This window comes from Quercus lobata, chromosome 10 (assembly GCF_001633185.2).
Source record: "Quercus lobata isolate SW786 chromosome 10, ValleyOak3.0 Primary Assembly, whole genome shotgun sequence".
NCBI classification, from domain to species: Eukaryota; Viridiplantae; Streptophyta; class Magnoliopsida; order Fagales; family Fagaceae; genus Quercus; species Quercus lobata.
Genome location: NC_044913.1, coordinates 33,290,715 through 33,315,597, shown reverse-complemented (window position 1 = coordinate 33,315,597; position 24,883 = coordinate 33,290,715). Strand labels below are relative to the sequence as shown.

The 24,883-nt window shown below is 34.2% G+C and overlaps 1 protein-coding gene across 4 annotated transcripts; it reads right to left on the bottom strand.

Annotated features, from left to right (window-relative positions):
- Nucleotides 1–16,615: 16,615 nt before the first annotated feature.
- Nucleotides 16,616–23,486, bottom strand: LOC115965653. Of its 4 annotated transcripts, none has more exons than XM_031084923.1 (12): nucleotides 23,288–23,486; nucleotides 23,076–23,151; nucleotides 22,902–22,989; nucleotides 22,666–22,815; nucleotides 22,309–22,440; nucleotides 21,186–21,324; nucleotides 21,059–21,097; nucleotides 20,907–20,981; nucleotides 18,556–18,615; nucleotides 18,268–18,332; nucleotides 17,660–17,750; nucleotides 16,616–16,991 (listed from the first exon to the last, which is right to left on the bottom strand). In XM_031084923.1, exons 1-12 carry the CDS (start codon nucleotides 23,393–23,395, stop codon nucleotides 16,947–16,949), a joined length of 1,068 nt encoding a protein of 355 aa, XP_030940783.1. In that variant the 5' UTR covers nucleotides 23,396–23,486; the 3' UTR covers nucleotides 16,616–16,946. The 4 variants fall into 4 exon arrangements, with proteins under 4 accessions (XP_030940783.1, XP_030940784.1, XP_030940785.1 ...); XM_031084924.1 differs by having other exon boundaries at nucleotides 23,291–23,486; XM_031084925.1 differs by having other exon boundaries at nucleotides 23,294–23,485.
- Between the last annotated feature and the right edge of the window lie 1,397 nt (nucleotides 23,487–24,883).

Here is a 24,883-nt window from a genome sequence, read left to right as displayed (position 1 = left end):
AAATTAAAAAAAAAAGGGAAAAACCCTACAAGGTTGAACACCCGAAAGGGCGGCCTAGGAAAAAGTTAAGACAAAAGGACCCCGCTAGGTTGAAAACTCAAAAGGGCGATCTAGGCAAAAGATAGGGGCAAAGACCATGGACATGGTGAAAATTCCTCAAAGGACATCAGGGACAAAAATTACATGGCACAGGAAAAAGAAAAAAAAATGATGACAATAAGCAAAGATAATAAATGGGTGGTTCTCTTATTGCTCAAATTAAAAGATGATATGTTGTTTCTATAGGGGATGTGGAACATTCCAATATTTTATTAAATTCATAAGAAAAGATACAAGAATCATAAAGTGAAGAAAAGTAAAATTTGGGGCATATCAAGGTGGCCGGTCAGTCTTTCTTTCTTTTATTTGGACTTTTTATAAGCTTTTTCAGCTATGTATACATACTTCATGACAGCCCTAAGTCATTTCTTATATCCTAAAGTTGGATGAAACAATTAGAGCCTCTCATATGGCCATGTTTGGAAAAGGGGAAAGAGAGAAGGAGAGAAGATGTGAGAGAAAGGAAAAGAAAAAGAGAGAGAAAAATGAAAAAGATAATAAGTCAAAAACAATATAAGGAGCCTCGATAGGTTGAAAACCGAAAGGCAATCCATGCAAAAATTAGAGAAATCCCGCTAGGTCGAAGACCTAGGCAAAAATTAGGGATTGAGAGAAAAGATTCATCCATTTTAATGTGATGGTATGGGAAGGTGCAAGGGAATGACTAAAGGGACTACTTAAGGCACAATTCAAGCACGGAGTTTCCAAGAACAACAAAATGGCATAAAGTTCCCACAAGTTTGTAATTTAAGTACATATCCCAAATAAAAGCATAAATGTAAAAGGTTTTCTTAAAGTACAACCCAATGTCTCAAACTAAATCTAAAGTGCAAGCATGTATGCTAAAAAGAGAAAATTAATATAAGCAACAAAAAGAAAGTAAGCTATGCTATACTATGCTGTGTCTGTCTGTCTGTAGGATCACCAGAAGCGCCTCTTCCTCGGCTAATGGCTCGAAGTCGACTCTGAACCTCCCACACCATCACCGCCATCATCATCCTCCTCTTCACCATCCTTGCCACCGTACAACTATTGGGAATACTCTGTCAGCTCTAGCTTGAGGTTTCCCACAAGCCAAACAAGCTCCTCATGCTCTAGGATAGTAGGCTGAATTTTGAGGATAAGGTTGTTAGAACAAGTGTTAGGATGCAAGAGTAGAAAGGAAAGAGAACAAGGATAAAAGAGGACTCACCACCCGGGTGCCTTCAGGGAAGGGGTAGCCCGTGACATTTGTATTGCGCCCAACAGCTTACTCCCAAGCAAAGCCATCAAGGCTGTAGGTATAGACTGACTAGGGCAAATGGGGAGTATTAATAAGAGCACCGGTAACAAGACCCTCCTGACACAAATGTTTCATTTAAGTGTTATTAATGAACAAGAATGCACATGATGACTGATTAAAGGAAATAAGAGGAGCAAGAACACATACAAGAACTGTAAGGGAAGGCATGAAGCGAGTCCCACTGAACTTGTCATAATCTAGCTCATCTGTGATCTAATTGGTGAAGGGGATGCCTAGCCTCCACAAGTCGTACTCCGCATCCGTCATGGAATGAGGAGCAAGCATGAACACTAGAGGGTTCATAAGGACCCGAGGCGCGTCCTCACCTGATAGCTAGCAACACACCCTCAACCCACCGCCATCAAGGGGTTGAGAGAGACAAGAAGCAAGTATGGCAGCTGCCTCCAAGCTCAGGTCCACTACAGGGGTAGCTCTGGCCCAAAGACTCCACAAGATCTATAACAACATATGGGGTTAGAAAGAGAACCTTAAGAAGCATACAAAATAGTGAAAGCAATATGTGCCTAACTTACATCATCAAGAGAAACCCTGTTAAGGTGATCCTCCTCAAGTACACCACTGCCCCCTAGCAATGGGACCATACTCCACAGCCCAATGCTAAAAAATATGATAGTGTACAAGATTCAGAAAGAGAAATTTGCAATATGACAATTTACAAGATTCAAAAATGACAGTTTGCTAGATGATAGTTTGCAAGGTTCAGATATGGTACAGTTTGCAAGACACATATGGTAGGGTAATAGTTTGCAAGATATGGGTATGGATGCAATTAACAAGAACATGGTACATAACCTTAACCTATATGGCATTTGGATGTATAACTATAAGAATGCATGAACTTTAAGAGAAAAGAGAGAGGAACTAACCTCAAGGAGCTTCTAAGGCCCCACTAGCTGGTGTAGTGTCCCTTGACTAAGAGTGTCCAAGGAGGAGTAGAAATAGGCTAAGCACATCGACCCCCAATCGGTAGCCCGAGCCCTCTCAAAGTCTCTAAAAAGGGCCAACCACCTCAAAGACACCATTTGCCCACCATTGGAGAATAGGTACGCCTCCAACAAGTACAGCAAAAAGACTCTAGCCATCCAAAGGCACTCCTCAGCCGTCCCCTGTGAACGATGCACGAAGTCCACCTCAAGATCAGTATAGCGAATCGTCTTAGTAGCATACCTCTCCCTAGCAAGTCCACACCCAACCTAATGCATGACTCGTCCTCTAGACTAATTGAGACCCCATCAAATGGTAAGTCAATCATGTGGTGGAAGTCGTGAGAAGTGATGGTCATCTCCTGGCCAACAATGTGGAAGGTGTGGGTAGTGTCCTACCACCTCTCAACCAAGGTCTACGCCAAGACAGCACTGATAGACCCCTCAGGCATCAAATGGATAACGAGCTCAAAACCCACAACATGAATATGGCCTGGAGTCTCCTTAGGAAGGATGTTGTACCACACCAAAACCTAGTTGGTACTTCCCCTACCAGAATATGGGCTAAAACATACAAAAAGATAATGGGATTAAATTAATGATTAAAGGAAGGGAACGTTGAGAAAATGATGTTGGATGGAAAATAGGATGAAATGTGACATGAGACATACAATTAAGTACAAAAAATGGTGGAGGATGATGTTAAAATTGCAAACAAATGAAAAATGGATGAAAAAGAGCTAAAATGCCCAAATTAGGGTTTCTGCCTGGCGCCATGTTTACTCAGAAAAGATTCTGCGTACACAGAATTCTGCACTGAAGAACAAATACATGCATGTAAGAACAAGCCTGCGTACGCATGAATCCAGGCTACGCAAGCAAGAACAAGTCTAGGCATGCAGGCTCGAATCTACGCATGCAAGAATGAACATAGAAGGTTGTTCTTTGATATCTTCCAAGTTTTCTCAACCAAAACTCAACCTAAACATGTTTCTACCCCCTCCTAGTGTGTCAGGTTTTCATCTAAACCCATCCCAAAGAAAAACCCAAGCATTTACAGGCTTAAAAACATATTAAAATGGAAGATCAAAGGAAAACTTGAAAAATGAGAAAAGTTTGAAAAACTTACCGATCCGACCCTTGCACCCTCTGAAAGGTGTTGTTGTGATCTATAGGTTAAGGGAGGAGCCTTCGTGAGCCTTACCGCTCCATTCCAGTGAGTAAGATGGAAAGAATCGGTGGAAATGATGCAAGAACACTTTTTGGACTTAGGTGCCATTGAAGGAGATGAGAGAGTTTGAGGGAGAAATTGAGATTGAAGAAGAAGATGAGGGACAGATTGTGAGAGAATATGAGAGAGGCAAAAGGCTTTTGTAGAGAGAGTTAGAGAATGTGAAGAGATGGGGGTGATGAAGAGAATGAAAAGAAAAAGAAACGGTTGGTAACCGTTGGAGAAAAAAATGAAGAGGCGGGAACACACCTAATAGCTAAATTACGTGTAGTTTAGAAAAAAAAAAAATCAAATATCCCCATAGAGTTCCCAGGAGGCTGGAAATGCAAACGAAAATTAAAAAATACACCCAAATATGACAGAAATGCCCTTAATACGCAAAAAGCACAAAGACCCTAAAAAGCATCCCCAGTGAATTGAAACCATTAAAAATATTCCTAGTGGATCGAAAGCATCAAACATCTCTTAGTAGACTAGAAATCATCATGAAAACTCTTCCATGAGTCAAGATCATCAACTAAAGCCCAAGCAAATCTGTTATCATAGATGGACTCCCCAGTGATTCCAAGGCACAGAAGTAGCTCCCTCGAGAGTTGCAAAGCAGAATTTCCCCAATAGAGTTTGGTAAAACCCCCTCGAGGGTGAAGTCAACACCAATCCTCAGTGAGTCACAACAAAGAAGAAGATAATCATTCCCTAGTGGAAGGAAGCTCCCTAGTGAACAACACACCATCAAAAAATCTCCAACAAGCTACCCCTCCCTCCGTTGGCCATACACCATCAAGACTTCATGGTAGGTCGGAATCATCACCAAAACACTTCTCAACCGAGTTATACTCCCCAGTGAGTCCTCTAGCATCCCTAGTGGATCTTTCATCCAAAAATAGTCAAGCAAGTCAGAATACAAAAATTATGCACATATCCTCCGGGAATTGAATATGAAGGCACAGATCTTATGCAAGTCATAATTGGTGCACATATCCTCCGTGAATTGAACATGCAGGCATGAAACCCCATACAAGTCAGAAAGGAAGAACACAGAACTTGTGCACATATCCTCCGAGAATTGAATATGCAGGCACAAATCCTATACAAGTTAGAAATTGTGCACATATCCTCCGGGAATCGAATATGCAAGCACAGATCCTATACAAGTCAAAAAATGTGCACATATCCTACAGGAATTGAACATACAGGCACATCATACAGAATTCACGCACAAATCCTATAGGAATTGAACATGTAGACACGGTAGAAGAGGTAGAGATAGAGATAAAGACCAAGATCACCTCGAGGTAAGAGCCTTAACTGAACAGGTAAAGATAGAGATGAAAGACAAGTACCACCCGAAGAAGTTTGAGGCAACAGCCCTAGACAAACACCACAGAGATATATATATATATATATATCCTTTTAAGCTCAGAAGAGCACCTTTGTTTGGTTGTTTGAGCTCATAAGAGCACACTTGTTTATTTGTTTAAGCTCGTAAAAGCACCTTGGTTTATTTCTTTCTTTTGAGTGACTTTAGAATAGTGAGTCACTTGTCTTTTGCTTACAATTGGTAAAACAGGTTCTGGGATAGTGAACCTATCATTTCTCGTTTCTCGAGCAACAAAGGTGGGAATTCGGACATATGAATCCCATGTAACTCTTCAGAGTTGCACCCCGCCCCATGTATACGTGATATGTGTCATGTGCATAGGTTGGACCCGAGCCGTACATCGAAACAAAATGTTTTGTCTCTTATTCTTTTGATTCTGCTAGTGAAGCTCATGAATCAAATGAGAAACATCTATAAACACCGCATTTTGTACCCCTTACAACTCGGGCCCCTGTTCCCCAATAATGCTGAATTGTAAGACCCAAGGTTGGTTTAGAGCCCAATCAAATGTTAAACTGACTTGAGAAATGTTAAAATGAAAAATATAACTTTTAATGAGTAAATAAATCTATTTTTGAAAAAATAAGTCCAAGGAAACCCTCGCTATGTGCACATAAAAATCGGCTTGCGCACCCAGCTTTCTGCATGCACATGTAGGCCTGATCTTTCGCACGCATAGTGAATTCCAAGAACTAAACAAGACAAGTTTTCTGCATTAAATGTGAGGTTTGGAATGAATCCCACATCGTCTGGGAGTCGTTCCAAACCACTATTTCACACTATAAGTAACCTTACATGGTATATTTTCAAAACACACAGAAATCCCACAGGAAAACACTAAGATTCACTAAAAATAATGAATCAAAAAGGGAGTTTTTTACAAAACATCCTCAAGTCAATTTTCTTTTGATTAGGGCCTTTTCTGGCCTTGATCTTTTAAGTTTAAGATTACTAATCACTCTTTTATTAAATTGTGAATATATTTGACTGAAGGGAACGGTCAAAAATTAATCTTGAAGAGCTTTTCTTTTATTTTCTTTAAGTTTAATTCTGCTTTTGTTTGTTTCTTTGCTTGTTTAATGTTTCAATATGTTTGTTTAGTTTAGGTTTAGATGGTTGTATGTTTTAAAAGCATGTTAGGTTGCTAGAATTTGTGTTTAAGAGTTCTACCCTGTTTTTGTGTTTTTAGGGTTTCTAGGCAAGAACTCACGGGCGCATAATCTTGCTTGCACATGCAGGGTTGTTCATACGTGCACATGAACTTGCCTAGAAACCCTATTTTTTTGCTTTCACATGTTTGGCCTCTTTTCTATATTTTTATGCTTTTTAAGCTTCTATTTCACATGTTTAATTTTTGGTTTGTCCCTCACATGTTAAAATTAGGGTTTGTCTAGTGTTTTATTGTTTTGATGCCATGAACACGCATTCATGTACTCATGCATAATGCCATAGGTGCTGAGTTGCTGCAAGGTAAGTGAGATAAGTCATGCATTTGTGATGTACATGCATTTGTGATATGATCTTGCTTAGGTTTGATGCTATGATTGTGTTCTTGATGCCTTGGTTGATAACTTGATTTATCTTGTTTCCACCTTGATTTAATGATTCATATGTTTCTACCTTGGATGGGATATGATGAAATGATGGTAGTAACATGCTAGGATCTATGTTATGCTATGCCATGCTAGATGAATGTTAAGGTCTATGATGTGATGAGATGCATGTATGTTAGGCTTTGTTTGATAAGCATGATAGATGTATGGTTAGGGATGTTTAATGTCATGTTGATTGTTAAATGTATGCTAGTGTGTGTGTGAGTTAGATATAAGTTTTGAGTATGTCTTTAATAGGGTTAAGACATAAGACACAATGATGGGAAGCCAACCTTAGGGTTGTATGGTTTTGGGTGCCTAACACCTTCCTAAGACCTTACCTTAACTCTGAACTCATATCTCTGGAAGTAAGATCAAAATGTACTTCTTTGAGAGGATGTTATATATATGGTTCCTAGGCCATTGCAAAAACTAAGTGGCAACTCCCCTCCTCCCCCCCCCCCCCTTCTTCTTTTGTCCACAATAACTGATGTCTTTGGGGCATATCTAACGTCTTATGGCGGCTTGTCAATGGCCTTGGGTTGGATTTTTCAGTTTGGAATGATGTTTTGATAGCATGTTGAGATATTTTGAGAAATTTTTGTGCTACATCATCTCAATCATTCTTGTCATTTTATCAATGAAAATGAATTTTCAGGATTCAAATGGAAATTCCTAAAGTATAACATGTTTTGTAAAATGCTCATTATCAACAAACATGCATTTTCTAAACCCCATTTATTATGCTACTTACTAGGTTTTAGTTCATCCCACTCTCTAACATTTTTTTAGATCAATTAGCTATACCTTGGCCATGGAGCTTACTTTATTGGTGGTGATTGGAGTACTATGTTAAATTAGGAGACTTGTACTATAATAATTGGTGACTCAACTTGCTAAATTTAATGAGGTCATAGTGTAGACCCTCGTTTTTTGTACACTTTACAACTTCAACCCCATTCCCCGATGACAATATCACTAGAAGAGTCCATGACTAGTCAAAGGTCTAAGTAAAAAAAACTCTTTAACTTGAGGAATAATTTGGAAGAGAAAACAATTGTATAAACCTTAAGCACGCACACGCATGCATCGACTATGCGTGTGCGACCTCAAGCACGTGCATGCATTAGGATTTCAGAATCTTATGTAGGGAAACTTTTGACATAAAATACATGCAAAGCTAATCTTACATTTCCTGGGAAGAACCATGCACCACTCTCTGAACACTATAAAAAATGCCCCCACAACATGTTTCCCAAAACACCCCAAATCTACTTGAAAAAAGTGATTCAAAGAGGGAGTTTTTATTTTAAAACATCAACTAGTTAAAGTTTTCTTGGCTATGACCATTTCTAGTCTAAACCCTTTAGTTAAAGCTAACTAACCTACTGGTTTTGTATATTTTAGATTAACTAACAGGAGCGGTCAAAAATTAAGCTTTAACAGCTCTTTGTGTAAGGTATCATTCTTGCCTCTTCTCTTTAGTTTTCCTTGTTCTTTATTGTTGTTTTCCTGCTTTAATAATCTATTGTGTAGTTAGGTTTATTACTTTGATAATTAGGATCATGCTAGGTTAGATAGGCTGTAGTTTTATCGAGTGTTGTCTGTTGTGTTTCTCTGTAGGGATGCATGCGCATGCTCGTGCATGTGTACACATCTCCATGACCATGCATACGAATGCTTTTGCATGCGCATGCATTGTTTACCCAAAAAACCTAGATTTGTTTGTTTTAGTTTTCTTTCTATTTTTCTTAGTCTAAAAGCATGTCTTAGGTTCGGTTGAGTCAGTTTATGCATGATTAGGCTTAAGGTCAATAAAATAACATGATTTACATGCTTTCTTAGTTTAAATTAAAGATTAGGGCTTGTGCTTGGATGAACACATGAACATGAATTTGGACATGAACATGCATTGATTGCATAGGTTTTGTGATGCCATAAGATAAAGAAGGTAAGTAAGTTATGCATTATGGCATGAACATGCATAGATCACATGAGATGAGCTTGATATGTATGCGGTGAGTATGGTGAATATGTTATGAATGCAATGTATAGATGATGAACATGAATGGTTGATGCCATGTACACTTGACGCCCTTGTGATAATGTGATGTGTCATGCCATGAAATAAAGTAATGTATGCTTAGATGAATAATAGGACATATACCATGCTTAAATGTATGTTAGGACACGGATGATGTTACCATGATTATGTGATGAGATGATAACATGTCATGTTTAGATGAATGTTAGGGTGTATGCTAAGGTAGGATTAGTGTGTGTGTGTGTGTGTGTGTACATACAAGATAGCCTATTAGAGAACCCTTTGATAGAATTAGGATATGGAACATAATGAGTGGAAGTCAACCCATCAGTCGAGCAGAGTTAAGTGTCTAACACACCTTTGTACCTCAACACCGAACACAGATTCTAGATAGATCAGACCATTTGCAAAGGGCACATATATGATTCCTAGACCTAATCTAGGTGGCAACTCCATGAACTCTCTGCCTCCTATCCACTCAGTTGAGGCGTATTCCCAAGAGCACGCAGATCATACACAACAAAGGGAGTCAAACAAAAAGCCACACTGCAATGCGGGGCACTTGTGCCCATAATTGCAACTCCCCTTGGGATAGAGATGTTAAAATCTAATGTGTTCTATATCCTAAATCTAACAAATGCTTTTCTAATATGGTTTCACACACTTGCACATTTGGTTCACCTTATTACCCTAGTTAGAGGTGAGACAGGAAGTCAAGACTCCATTCGAGTAAGGCTTTTCGAAGTTCACCCCACCAACTCACAATCTGTGTCATTGCCTATAATGACCTTTTAGTACAATAAAAGCTTGACCACCAATCCATTTGGGTCCATCTAAGCCTTAAGTTGAAGCATAGCCCCCTAGTTGTGAGTGACCTACTAATCTTATCCCTTTGGCATTAAGGAACCTACCCACACATATAAAAGAAAAATTCCTGCAGTTTCTCTTGATGGTTTGTTGTCTCATGCTTTGGACCATTTTGAATTTAGGGCGTGACAATTAATTCCTAGAGTTGGAGGTAGTACTTTTAATGGAATTGTAGATTCAAGCGGCAAGGGCGGCTCTACAGCCAGCCCAGGGGGTTCAAATGAACCCCCTGGCCTGGCCAAAATATATATATATATATATTTATATATATATATATAGTTTTAATTTTTTTTTTTGACTCCTAAAATAAAATTTTGAACATTCTGACTCTAAATTTTGTTTATACCCAATTAAAATAAACTTGAAATATGATCATTTTAGTGCTATTTTCATAATATTTTTACAATAAAGGTTAAGTGACAAATTGTAATTGGCTTTTTATCTGAACCCATAATTGATGTCACCTTTTTACATGCCTTTAACGACTTGACACCTAGATTTTATTGCATAAATGCTGTGTCAATAGCATTGTTATTAAAATTGCTCATTTGTTAATAAATAAACATTCCCTCTGAACTCTAGCTTACTTTACCTTTGATGGTAAAATAAAACTGTTTTTTCTTGCACTTTTCTTCTTCATCAGCAAAAAATTACACCATACCAACTATTCTGTATTTAAATATATGATTATTTTCTCATTCTCTCTTTTTCATTTTTATATTTTCTTTCTGTCCAAGTAGTTTGATAAGTGTTCTACAGTTTTTTGAGTCCAAAAAGTCTTTTAGTAATTGCTCCAATTTCAAGAGAATGACCACTTATGTGGTTAAAAATCCTTACACTTCAAAAACAAAATATTACATCAGTTACTATTTTTTTTTTTAGTTTCACGTTTACTCCCATACCTACTCTTGTATGTGTTACCATTCTTCTTTATCATATATTTTTATTTAATTGGTATTGCATTCGATTATAATTAATTATTATTAATTTGACAAATTTTATGATTATTTATTTAATTATATTTATTTATGCATTTAATTGTTGTTGTCTTACGTACCGATCTTTAAACTATTAATAATTTTTTTAGACCATTGTATAGTATAGTTGCATTGTATACTATTTAGAATATTATGTTAGATTATTGCATGTTATGTGAAAACTTCATATAAAAAAAAAAAAATTAATCATTTTATTTTTTACTCATCCACAACAAAATCCTAGCTTAAGACATTAATGACCTCCCTAGAAAAAAATCCAGAAGCTGCCACTGTCAAGCGGTAGTGGAATAGGAGCTATATTGGTATCGCCCAAGGGTCAACATATTCTTACGCAATCAAGCTAAATTTCCATTGTATGCACGTGATGAAATACGAGGCATGCAAAGTTGGTCTACAAGCTGCACTAGAATTCGGAGCTTATGATCCTAAAAGTGTTTGGTGACTCCCTCTTGATTCTTTCTTAAACCAATGGGAATTAGCAAGCTCAAGACCCGAAACTCATTCTGTACCAACACTAAGTAAATCTATTGAGCGCAAAGTTCTGAATGATAACATTCACGTATACTTGAAGAGCCTATAATCAATTTGTTGATGCTCTAGCTACTCTAGTGAGCATGAATTAAGGTTCTCAAACCTAGACTAGACCGTACAATCCAACCCGGTTAACCGTGAACCTTTCATCATTGCGGTTCTTTTAACCCTAAGAAGCTTTCTATGTGAAAAAAGCATGAAACCACTCAAACCACAGTCGGACCAAATGGTTCTGAGAACCGTAGTTGGTTTTCACAGTTCCGTTTTTAAAAAAGGTTTATAGCCATTAACAACATAGTTCCGGAATATATACCGTATTTAGGCTAGAAAACATGTATCAGTCGGTGACGAATTTGAATAAAAAAAATCGTGAGAGAAAAAGAAAAAAAAAAAACAGAGAGCCACGTTTTACATTTTAAACGATTTTCGCCTAAATAAACTCATCATGTCGCAACAGTCACCACCATGCCGTTGGTCCCACCCCTCACACCTGGTCGCTCATTTCACATACTCTACTTCTGCTTCTTTTTCTCCTTTTAGTTTTTTGTGTGTTGTAATGTCCGCCCCTTCACTGCCTTGTTTTTTGTTTTATGCTTAGTTACAATATTTAGGTGTTGTTCCTTAAGTTCTCCTGTTAAAATTCTGTCATATAGATTTTTTCTCATGAGATAAAAGTGTATTTTTTAGTTAAGTAGCAACATACCTGAACATAAGGTACTATACGTAAGTTTTGTCCTTGTTTTATTACGTATAATTTCTTAGATTTGTGAGCCTTTCACGTGACTAACATTTAGAGCACGTTTGGTACAATGTAATAATTATTACATAGGAATAAGAATAAGTATTATAATGAATACATTAAGTTGGAATGTAATAAGTATTACTATTCATTAGTTTGGTAACCATTTAGGAATAGAATTCTGAATATGCATCCACAATTTAGTAGAGTATAAAAAGAATGTGTAATTAAATCATTTTTAAGTCAAATTTCCTAAAATACATTTATTTTAAGGTGTTCAAAATAAAGCTAATAATTAACAATAAGGAAAATTTATTTTCTTTCCTTTTGAAGATGTGGCAACTAATGGCTTTTTAGAAAAAAAATTTAAAAAGTTATTACATAAAGTGAAGGAATAGATATTCAGTACTTTTGATAAGGAATAGTTATTCCTCATTTTGAAGAATAGCTATTCATAAGGAATAACTAATCATTGTAATAAAAACATAACCAAACAACCGAATAATTATGCCATAAGAATATCTATTACATTACAGAGTCTATTACAATCTATCAAACGTGCCCTTAATGATAAAACTAAAAGTTTCAGTCTCTTGGTCATTCACTCATTTGTGTTGACTTCTAATAAGCCTCCTCCACTTTACATTAATATGATAATATCTAGGTTTTCTCTTTCTTTTTCTTTTTTCTTTTTCTCCTTTTTTTTTTTTTTGGCATTTTTTTATGACTACTCTTATTAAAATCTAAAAAATATTATTAATTTTTCATTTATATTATTATTGAACTGATGCGTGGGATTAAAGAGATTGACATGTTAGTGAAAATATGAACTTATAATAGATTTTTTTTTTTTTTTGAACTTATATTAATATTATCATTATTATTAGTATTATCACAAGTTTTACTAATCAACATTTAAAGAAATAGTATATTTATACTAGATTAGAATTTGATATTTCTTATTTGTTTTGTAAAAGTTACAATATGAAAATTACATTTGATAGATAGATCTCTATCTTTAATGGGACTATTTTAGTTAATTTTTCTATTTATACTAATTTAATATGTTTAATTATATTTTAAATAATTATTAAATTAATTATAATATCGTCACAGTTTGACATCAGTTCAACCTTAAAAACCTTAAACCTCTCTTTTTTACTATCCGGATCTAAAAACTATGTGATCAAGTTGACAGAGGACAGAGGAATGATAGCCTACAACCATTAAGGATAGAAACGAGGGATATGCCAGCATACTGCCTTAGCATTGAGGAGTGTTGTTTGCTAGAAGAAGAAACCAATGTGAAGCCTTGGTATTATGATATCAAGCACTACATTCAGACATTAGAGTATCTGCCAAGTCACGTAGAATATATGCACTATAAACTCAACGCACTCGTGTCTAGGTCAAAATTAATTTTTCTACATAAGCAAGCTCAAGATAGGCGGATATAGATTTCACCTTATGAGGAATAGGCTGTTGAAACAGCAACACAAGCAAGACTTTTGAAGTGCGTCAAGCTAACTTAAAAATTTAATGTAAAAAAAGGGAACCCCAATTCGAAATATGAAACAAGTTTGCAACAAGAGAGTCGAGGAAGGGATCAACAATCTTCCTCCAGTAAAGGCCCATCCAGTCTAAACAGTCATAGACGAAAGGGTATGAAGTAGAATATTTTGCAAAGTTTCTAAACAAAAAATGAAAATTTTAAAAATTAATGACGAAAATCAAATTTTTTGGAACCATGATATTTTATCCCATAACAAAAAATAGGAACCATGTTTTGTTTACAGAAAACATATTTTTTTTGTCACTTGAGTGGCATTCTTGTTTCTATTTTCTATTTTTGCTAAATAATTGTAAGAATTCTAGTACTATTCAAGTTAATCAATTATTTTGCAGCAACTACTAAATAATGTATAAATAGAACTTAATTTGATCATCATGCACTAGAAGACTCCAAACTTTGACATGTCCAAAATTAGCCTATTTTCAACCAACTTGATGTAGGATAGAATCTACAATTTAATTTTTGTAATTATTTAAATTTTGGTATTTTTATGTTAAAAAAAAAACGTTATTTTAGGTTTAGGTGATTTATTTCCTTGTTTTTAGGTGCTTTTAATGCTTTTTTAAGTCAAATTTGGTTCATGTTATAGTTAGGTATCAATTAGGAGTTATTTTAGAATATATTTTCTTGTCTATCAAGTTTTATAGCCCTTAAATAGGCTCATAAGTCTATACACGTTTTTTGAACAATTATTCAATCAATAAAATTCAGACTTTTGTCTTTTTTATTTTCTAATGGATTCCAGATCCTTTCTCCTTGTGGATTCAAGGACCCTTGTGGACTCAAGGAACCCTCGTGGATTCGAGGTTATTTTCAGAAGCAAACGTATTTTGTTTCTTGTTTTCTAGAGGTGGACGTGTTTTGCTTCTTGACGCTTACGCATCCCACATCAGTTGGTATCAGAGCCTTGACTTATCCTGGTCTGGTGGCTAACTTATGAGACAATAGCAATTCTGATGACAGAAAACTTAGCAAGTATTACATGACGTATAACTGGCACTCACAAATATCTTTGCTAAAATGTCGTCACTGGAGTATGGAAACAATAGGGATAACTGTCGTAGAGACATAACTCACAGGCAACCTATTGGTAAGCAAATTTCATATAGGTCTTATAAGAGAATTGCAAGTTTTAATGGTTATTTTTTAAAAGAAGATTTTCTTGATTGGTTACTTGGTCTAGAAGATTTATTTGACTATGAGAATATTTGTTATGAGAGAAAAGTTGGACTTGCTTTGTATAAACTTAGTAAGTATGCCTTACATTGGTGGGAACGAGTACAATCTGATAGAATCCAACAAGGTAAAGACAAAATTCACTCAAGGCCAAGGATGAAAAAGATGCTTGCTATCAAATTTTATCCTTTGAATTTTGAAGAAATCTTGTTGTATACAATACAAGATTATTGTTGGCCAAGAATTTCACACTTAAATTATTTGAAGAGCCATATACTCCATTAAAGGAAGAATTGCATATTGAAGTAAATATTGTTCTTGAAGATTATGTAGAAGTCAAAGAAAAAAATATTGAGATTTTTGAGGAAATTAATGAAGGCCTTGTTATAGAAGAAGAACCTAAAATCAAGATTGTGGAGGAGATTAGTGAAGACCCTATTATAGAGAAAAATCTTGAAGTCAAGATAGTAGAAACCATTAAAGAAGAAATTATAGAGGAAGTTGTCAACAATCTTGATGAAGTCAAGTTAGATGATTGCAACGTTCAAGCTCCTATAATTTTGGTGGGAGACACCTGGTCCATTTGGATTGAACTTATTGTTACTGAAACTGAAAATTGAAAACTGAAAACACTGTAGCAAAATAATTTTTAATGTGTGAATAGTACCATAGGACCCATTTTTAATATTTTTTAGTACGTGAACAGTGCTGTGAACAGTAATAAACAGTGCATGAACAGTAATTTTTGTCCCCTGCACAGTGAAACCATGTGAGGTTACTGTTCATGCGCAAGGGGAAAAAAAAAAGTGCAAAACGTAAAACGTGAACGCAAGTTTCAACTGAAACCAAACGGGCACACCGAAACAAAGTTTATTGATTTTATTGGAATAAAAAGATTTGATGTGATTATTGACTTTTATTTGGTGAATATTATTAATTGCATAAAGATCAAGGGACAAGAAGTTCAAGTTGCTCAATTGATGACTTTCAAGTTTGGCAAGAAGACAAGGAAGAAGTATTCAAAGTATTTGTTCTCTTGACAAGAAAGATTTCAGATTTCAAAGATGAATTCAATGACGAGTTTGTTTCTAGTGGAGAGTTCAAGCTCCTATTATTTTGGTGGGAGACACCGAAACAAAGTTTATTGATTTTATTGGAATGGAAAGATTTGGTGTGATTATTGACTTTTATTTGGTGAATATTGTTAATTGCATAAAGATCAAGGGACAATAAGTTCAAGTTGCTCAATTGATGACTTTCAAGTTTGGCAAGAAGACAAGGAAGAAGTATTCAAAATATTTGTTCTCTTAACATGAAAGATTTTAGATTTCAAAGATAAATTCAATGACGAGTTTGTTTCTAGTGAAGAGGTCTGATGTAGGACAAAGTCTACAATTTAATTTTTGTAATTATTTAAATTTTGGTATTTTTATGTAAAAAACATTATTTTAGGTTTAGGTGATTTATTTCCTTGTTTTTAGGTGTTTTTAATGTTTTTTAAGTCAAATTTAGTTCCTGTTATGATTAAGTATTAATTAGAAGTTATTTTAGAATATATTTTCTTATCTGTCAAGTTTTACAGAACCCTTAAATAGGCCTATAAATCTGTACACGTTTTTTGAACAATTATTCAATCAATAAAATTCAGACTTTTGTCTTTTTATTTTCTGGTGAATTCCAAATCATTTCTCCTTGTGGATTCAATGACCCTTGTAAACTCAAAGAACCCTCTTGAATTCGAAGTTATTTTCAAAAGCAAACGTGTTTTATTTCTTGTTTTCTAGAGGTAAACATGTTCTGTTTCTTGACGCTTTCGCATCCCGTATCACAACTCTACTCTACTCCCCTCCACTCTCTCTCCCTCTCCCTCTCCCTCTCCCCTCAATTCAAACAGACCCTTAAGCTCTTACAGCAAGCCCGCTTCAGGCAATGCTTTTTCTGTAGCATGAGCAGCAGCTTGAGGCCATTACTCACTATTAGCATTTGAACAGTATGTTCAAGATAACAGCGTTTATGGTTCGCATTTTTCTATGTACCAGGAATGAAAAATACCGTTTGAGCTACAAAAACTGAATGAATGGTACCAATCTTCTAGGCGAATACTAGTCGATTAACTTTATTAGCATTAAATAGAGGATCTTCAATGTAAAAAGTAAAATGTAACAACTAAAGACCTGTTTAGTGGAACTTGTTACAAACTTAGATATAGCCATAACAAGATGCTCACCAACTTGTGGAAGCAAAAAAATATGAAAAACACAAAATTCGAGAAAATTTGTACAACATTCGAAAGTTATCCAATTAATGAGTTGTCAGTAACTCTATTCGTTAATTGTCAGAAGCAACACGAGTCTACCAATATATACTGTATCAAAAATAAATTTATGGACTATCCACAAAGAACCAACATAAGCTCTCAATCCACCATTTGAAAATATTTAAAAACAACCTTCCAAAACACCAACGAATTCACCATTTGGAAATATCTTTCAATCACCAGAAGATGGTAATCTGTATGTGCGGGTAATACGGATCTGGTGCAAAACAATGATTTAGTAGCAGTTAGAAACCTAAAATTCATCATGATTCACTTTTCTTTCTTTCTTTTTTCTTTCTTTTTTGGGTGGGAGGGGCAGCTGGACACCATTCCACAAGTCAGAAATTACTTCTAAACAAACAAACAATGATTTTCACATTTATGATTCTATCATTTGGATAACCCTTTTTCACTTCTCTTTTCATAAAATACCAATTGTTTTAACATGATTAACATTTGATTTGAGTACAATACCATGACATAGATCTTGCAACTTACTTAAGAAAAGCTTGCAATCAAAGCTAAGGACCTGATAGACGGAATAAATAACAACCAAACTAGGTAAATTCAAGTCCATACCTAAGGTGTGATGATGATTACTAACGAAATACGATATAAGTCAACATGGATTGATGGCAAAATCGATATCATACCTACCTAATAGGCCAAGTACCAATATTGATCAGATCAATCTATAGTTTGATGGTAAAAAGTGTTTAATGATAATCTTGAGAACACAAAAGATCCACCAAAATGAATTGGTAGGCCAAAAATTAGAAAGACTGCCACTCACCATCATGTATAATCATTTAGATTTGTCTGTTAGTATAGACCAGGATCTGGCAAGGTGACAGGCCAAAAGACATATTAGCATCAATATATTACCTGGGCAAAAGCATAAATTGCTCGCAAGATTCTAGCATAATCAGTTCCAAGCATTTGAATGACAATATCTGCCAGAAATGTTCCCCAAAGCCTGCACAAGATGCCAGTGAAATAAAATTGTCAGAGATGACAATAATTCCTCAAAGGAATCAGAAAGAAAAAACTTCAAGATCAAAAGCAGTTGTTGCAGTCAATGCTTAACCAATGAAGCCAAAAGAGACTTCATAAAGACTACGTGCTTCAGATTTGACTCCCTCCAGGCTTACAAATGCAGGACATAGTTGAGTCAGATACCAAATAAAAACTAAGCCATTATGAATGAAGCATCATTTTTGGCAAAGATAGTCTTCAACTCTGTAGTTATGAGAATACACATTTTCTTAATCAATTTAGACCATTATTTGCATGGACATTTATCAGTGAAACCACTTTCCCTAGCATTCAGCCCCTTAAAGGTTAATACATACATGCATACATATATATAATAAATTAAAATTAAAAATAAAAAGGGGAAAGCAAATTTTCAGGTGAGAAGAAATGAAAATTATGAAAGACAAAACCAGAATCAAAAAATTATATTAAAAAATGCAGAGCAGAAGAGTCAATACATTGGACCAAGTAAAGACATCATGCTTCTAAAACCCAGATATCTTGATGCAGCACCAGCAAAGCCCTGTCACAGTTACAAACTGACAAAGATGAGAAGTTCTGATTCCAAAAAATGCAGCACCAGCAAAGCCCTCTCACCCCTCCACTTATAACACATTTTTTAATACATTCCTCAATACAGTAATATACCTCTCCGTAAGAGTACATAGCACTAACAGAAAATAGAAACATCATAAGGATCAAATCAACTGTTTGCAGCCCAAGGAAGAAAAGAAAAAGGTATACACCTGCTTTGCTGCAAGCAAGGCCGCTCTAGACTCAAAATTAATAGCAACTAATTGTCCACCCTGAAAACCAAGAAAGTATTAACGTCAAGTGAAGCCTTGCTGATGTAACTATTTGTGATGCCCAAATTTAATTGATTGTGTTTTGTGGGTGTGTGATAAGTCCCACATCGGGCATATACTAGGTAGATCTTGACAATTGCTCAAGAGTTATAGGCCTTTATTTTTGCCATGTTCGAAGTACAATGAGCAATGCCTAGGAGAGTGATTGATATACTTTCTGGCTGGCAAAGCTAATTCAGAAAGCATAAAAGCTCTTTCAAACATTTAATGATGCAGAATTAACTATTGTGAAGATGAATTATGGCTCATTGAGATTGCTGTTACAGTGGTCCCAAGATGTTGGCTCAAGTGACATGAATTCTGTTGAGATTTTGACTACCTTTCTTGTCGTTTTTATATTGGAGTGTGTATATTTTGGAAGAATTTTTTGTACTTTCCCAGGGAACATGAAGTACTAAATTGACAGCTTGCATTAAATTTGTATTGGTAGCACTCCATTTCATAAATTAGCAGATGTTAGAAAGTTTGAAAACTAATTAAGCTACAAACTACCAAAACTACACATTATATCCCAATATAAGATACATGGAATGACCACTCCCATATCTTGAAATCTTGAATTTCAAAATGCAGTCGACTCCTAAACCTAAAAACACTTAATTTAATATACACCACCAGCATACAAACTTGAATAGTAGAAAAGATAAGACTAGATAGAACAATGTAACCAGAAAATTTACCAAGTGGACCACACATCAAGTTGGGACCAATGTAGATTTTCTTTTCTTTTCTTTTTTTATTGGTCTTTAATGTAGAGATCACTATCTAGATTTTTTGGTCAAAATTAGCTAAAATTTATTGAAAATCTAGCAGTCCCCATCAATTTAGTACTCCTGATTTCTGGAATGTAGAAGAGTGATTGACAGCTTAAACAAACAGAGCCCATTCAAATCTAGAAAACATACTAAAATTAATTTTTTGAACAAAGAACTATAATAAATAAATATTGAAAAAGTATAATACGCACACGAAGTTCCTCACATTGAATTGAATACATTTCAAAAACTTTGTTTTTTCCTTACCAAAAAAAAAAATGAATACATTTCAGAGAGGTTTTTGAAATCTGTAGGCCTTTGTTGAAGAACACTGCATAAGGCAATACATATTGCCCATGTTTAATGCATATGAGAGAATATTAAGGGCACGTTTGGTAGACTGTAATAGACACTATAATGTAATAGATATTCTTATGGTATAACTATTTAATTGTTTGGTTATATTTTTATTACGATAAATAGTTATTTCTTATAAATAGTTATTCTTTAAGGGCACGTTTGTTGAAGAACACTGCATAAGGCAATACATATTGCCCATGTTTAATGCATGTGAGAGAATATTAAGGGCACGTTTGGTAGACTGTAATAGACACTGTAATGTAATAGATATTCTTATGGTATAACTATTCAATTGTTTGGTTATATTTTTATTACGATGAATAGTTATTTCTTATGAATAGTTATTCTTTAAAATGAGGAATAACTATTCTTTATCAAAAACACTGAATGTCTATTTCTTAACGTTATGTAATAACTTTTTTTTAAAATTTCCTAAAAAGCCATTAATTGCCACATCTTCAAAATGAAAGAAAATAAGCTAGAACCTTATATAACTTTTACGCAGTTATTAATTTTTAAACAAAGCACATATATATAAATTATTAATACATAATAAGCTAGATCCTTCTCCCACTTTTATTTTTTTTTTTGGAAAAAAAAAAAGTTAAGCTAGATCCTCAAAAAATGTAAATATAATTTTATAAAATAAGAGTATTTTAAAAAATTTGACTTAAAAATGATTTCATTCCACCTTCTTTTCATACTCTACCAAATTGTGGATGCATATTCAGGATTCTATTCCTAAATAGTCCCCAAACTAATTTTTTTTTTATAAGTAAAAAATAGTCCCCAAACTAATGAATAGTAATACTTATTACATTCCAATTTTATGTATTCCTTGTAATACTTATTCTTATTCTCATGTAATAATCATTACAGTGTACCAAACGTGCTCTAAATCATATTTGCAGCAGAAATGGTAACAACTATTTTTAAATTATGAAATATCTTTAAAAATAATCTTTTTTTTTTTAAGTTAATAAAGTTGAAGCCATAATAAAGAGACATATTGCTTCTATAAAAAAATAAAAATAAAAAAACACACACACATTGGAATCAGACAAATTCATTATGGCTACTTTGCCAAACTATGTATCTACGATGTCAAACTTATACCTTTTTAATGAATTCCTTTTTCATCTGATAGTTGGCAGCTTCTAAGAACACCTTCCCAGATAATCTCCTTGCTAACTACCACAAAGGGAAAACTACTTCAGATATTCAAACAAAAGACCAAAGAAATAATCTGACATAAATCATTTACTTACCACTTCATAAATCTTTGCCAAAGTAAACATGCCACCACCCTTCACATCAAAAAAGATAAGGGGAAAAAAGAGATCAATCTCAAATAGAGAGGACCAAAAGACTTGATTGTAAAATAACTAACTGTACCCTCAACATCATTGACCGAAGCTCTTTCATAGCAGAAAGGGCATGCAGCTTCCATTGACTAAGTCCAAATTCTAGACTGCCCTGATCATTGGATGTCTTAGAGAAGTCCCCTAAGCTCAGGAAATTTCTTGATTCCTCGCTGCAAGAATGTAATGAAAATTTTAAATCACCACAATACAATTTTCTTAAGAAAAAAAGTCAACTTTTTGAAAGATTACATTTTGTAAATTACATACGTACCCAAAGGGTCTTAAACCCACAACCTCACCCTCCGCCATGTTGAGGCAGGGGAGGTCTCATTTGCAATAGGCTCACTGGAAACTTTTTCTAAGAAATAACTAAGTAATGATCTTTTAAAACTTTCTAATGTTCTGACAGACAGCAATCAACAAAGATCAATTAATGAATTATAAAACTAACAAAAGCACAACACAAGGATTAACTGATTACTTTCCTCAACCTTTTTTTTTTTTTGAATAAGGAAAGGTTTTATTAAAAAGGAAAAGGAAATGACACATAAAAAGATGTGTACAAACCCTTTTTAAAGAACACAAATCACAAATAATGGGAGTTAAAAAATTCAACAAAAGACACAGAAGGGACACCGCCTAAGGCATCAGTTCTTTCCTAACAGCATTAACTTGCATTTCTTCAGACATCCAATCGTCCATGTAGTGCCATAGGCCAGCACTAGATTTTTCTTTCCTATGCAATTATTGGTCTATGTTGCAAAATTCCTAGGGAATCCAAGTTTAACTTCTAATCTTAGTTAGAGTGGCGCCACCTCAAAGCTCCCTTTTAGTGATAAGTTTTTACAATATAGTCATACTTCTTAACCAAAACAAAATAATCACTTCAACTCCAATAATTTGATAAACAGATTAGTTAACAGTCTAACATCTATAGTTAATAAATCCATTTATATTGATCTTAGGATATTTCTATCAGTTTATAGATTTGTGATGATCAAAATCACCCCACGAGCACCTTGCTCAAGTCCCATCTGTGAAATTTTTTCAATCTCTACGTAGTACCTACTTGAGAATAATGAGACTGAGAGATCTAACAGGATAAGCATTCTAAAGGATTTAGCAAATTCTGGAGAATTAATTACGAAAAGTACCTTGAGTATTCCTGCAATAGATGAAGAAAAATTTCTACTTCAAGATCTTCAGTTGACAATTTGCTTGAGCATCGAATGTTCAACTTTTTCCTCACTTCAAGCAAGACATTTCTATATGATGGTCTCCATCCCCTACCAACAACATTATATGAAAAGAAAATCAAGACGATACTTAAAATGAAGCCCGAATTACAATGTGCAATAAAATTTTGTTCATGAGAACAGAGATTGAGATTCACTAACCACTTTCCATAAAGAGGCCCAGTAAGTTTAGTTGTAATGTGCAACTTAGACCATATCAATAAAAGCAGCTATTGACGCTAACTAGTTGCAATTTTACAATGTCATTGCAATTACCTTAATGTAGACCGGGCATCAGACGCAAGAAATAAAAAGCGTGACTCTAGCGCTGCAATAAAATCCTGTCGCTCTTCAAGATCTTCTTCAATCATGGCATGGTCCACATCCGCTCTGCTTGTTATCGATTTTAGCAAAGGGCTGAAGTAGCTGAATATCAACAATATTAAAGACCAAATATATCAACATCATGCCAAATTCAAAAGAAGAAGAAGAAGAAGAAGATTTTCATTTACCTGGGGCCAAAAAGGATTCTTTCAAGCTCATATAGCTCAGAGTCGGTGGCAAGTTCAAGCACTGACCGAAGCTCAGGGTCAAATGCATCTGCATAGCAAACCACATCATTTTAGAAATACAAATACAAATACAAGTTAGGAAACAGAGTGAAAAAAACAAAAAAAAGAGGGCACCTTGCCCTTGCCCTTTTGAAATAGCTGCATAAGCACAACAACCCACAAGCCTTAGACCATTTGTACGCCCAACAACCTGCAAAATCAAGAACCCATTTGCCTTGAATATGAAAGTTTACTTCTTTAGACTGTACACCAATCTCTAGCACTAATTTTAGAAATTTACAAATATACGGAAGGAAGAGGAGCAAAAGAGAAAAAGAAAGCCGTACTACTACTGAGTATGCAGCTAGTTTGGGAATTGTGATTGGTAATGCTGAAGGCAAGGAGAAATGGAGTGGCAGAGCTGCTGCTGCTGCTGCCGCTGTTGCACTAGTCATCCGCCTCCCCGAAAAAAATATAAAATGGAGCTGATCTGATCTGTTTGGAATTGATGCCTCACACTCACCCACTTTAACTTTAGTTTTCCTTCCCCTAAAAACAAAACGACCTTTCAAATAAATTTAGGAAAAATGGCATTTGTCTCTCATTTTAAAACTATACAGTAAAATATTTCTATTTTGAAACAATTTAGTAAAATATTCCTGTTTTAGAATCAAAAAAAAAAAAAAAATACTCCTATTTTTTAAATTCAATTTTAACAAATTAAAATCTTGATACCATCAAAATCAAGTTATGTGTATATTTTTAAGTGGAACTCAATATTGTTAATGTGGAGTTACACTTAAAAATAGGGACACGATACTTAATAATTTTTTTAAAAAAAAAAATTGTGCTAAATATTTTAAAAAATAATAGTAAAAGCTCATTTACCCTAGTAAATTCAAGCTAATTTTTCCCAAACGTTTTAAATATCAATTTAATCCTAACCTTTTTTTTTTTTTTTTTGCAAAATCCTAGCTTTTGTTATTGTCTTATAATAAATTTTTTATTAAGTGATGAATAAAAAATATTGTCATGATAATAAAAAATTATTTTTATACTACTTGGATTTCCACGTGAACTAGTTTGAATAAAAACAAAAATAAAATTAAAAAAATGAAAACTCCACTCTCTCTAAAAATATTCTCACCCATCTATGGAGAAAAATAACCAAGAAAAAAAAAGAAATCAATCACTCAGTTTGAATGACCACATCAACAATGCCCAACCCTTTCAATAATATAAAACCATGTGTCCAAATTATTGAGTCACTATCCTAATCACTATCCAAATAAATAAATAAAACTTACCAACAACTTTTAATAATAATAAAATCATTTCTGTATCCCTTTCATGTATTTGATGTCTAAAACAATTTTCTTTGCCTTTATTTTTTAAGAAAAAGGAAACGACTTCCTTGGACATAGTTTATTTTAAATTCAAGAAAAAATAAATTATCAACATAGTTCTTGCTCTCTTTTTTCTGCTAGAAAGTATCCATGTTCTAATGACGTTCTTCAAAGTTAAAATTTTTCAGTTTTTAGAATAAAGAAATTGCTACAACTTCTTGGATATATCTCCTAATATAGTATAAAAATCCATGCTTTTACGTATTGTCTTGATTTCTTTTTTCCTTTTCTTTTTCTTTTTCTTTTTCTTTTTCTTGTGAAAGATGTATTGTTTTGACTTGATTAGCTGCATTGAAAAGGTTTTATATTAAACTCAAGGAAATTTTGATCAGTTTTAACTTTTAAATTTATCTGTTAGAAAGTGTTTATATCCTATACTTAATTTCATAGAACATTCGCATTTAGCTCGTGCAAAAATTTGTGTCTATTTTAGTATAAAAACCTTTTTTTTTTTTTTACATACTTACTTTTCAAAATATCCTACATCAAATTATCTATTTTACACTATATTTTATTAAAATATTAATTTTTCTTATT

Excerpts from the sequence above, each read along its gene's own strand:
- LOC115965653 (XM_031084923.1), bottom strand. The coding sequence starts at position 23,395 with ATGACTAGTGCAACAGCGGCAGCAGCAGCAGCAGCTCTGCCACTCCAT. Across the intron at positions 22,816-22,901 it reads AGAATCCTTTTTGGCCCCAG|CTACTTCAGCCCTTTGCTAA; the intron begins GTAAATGAAAAT and ends GTTGATATTCAG. Across the intron at positions 21,325-22,308 it reads CTATTGCAGGAATACTCAAG|CGAGGAATCAAGAAATTTCC; the intron begins GTACTTTTCGTA and ends ACATTCTTGCAG.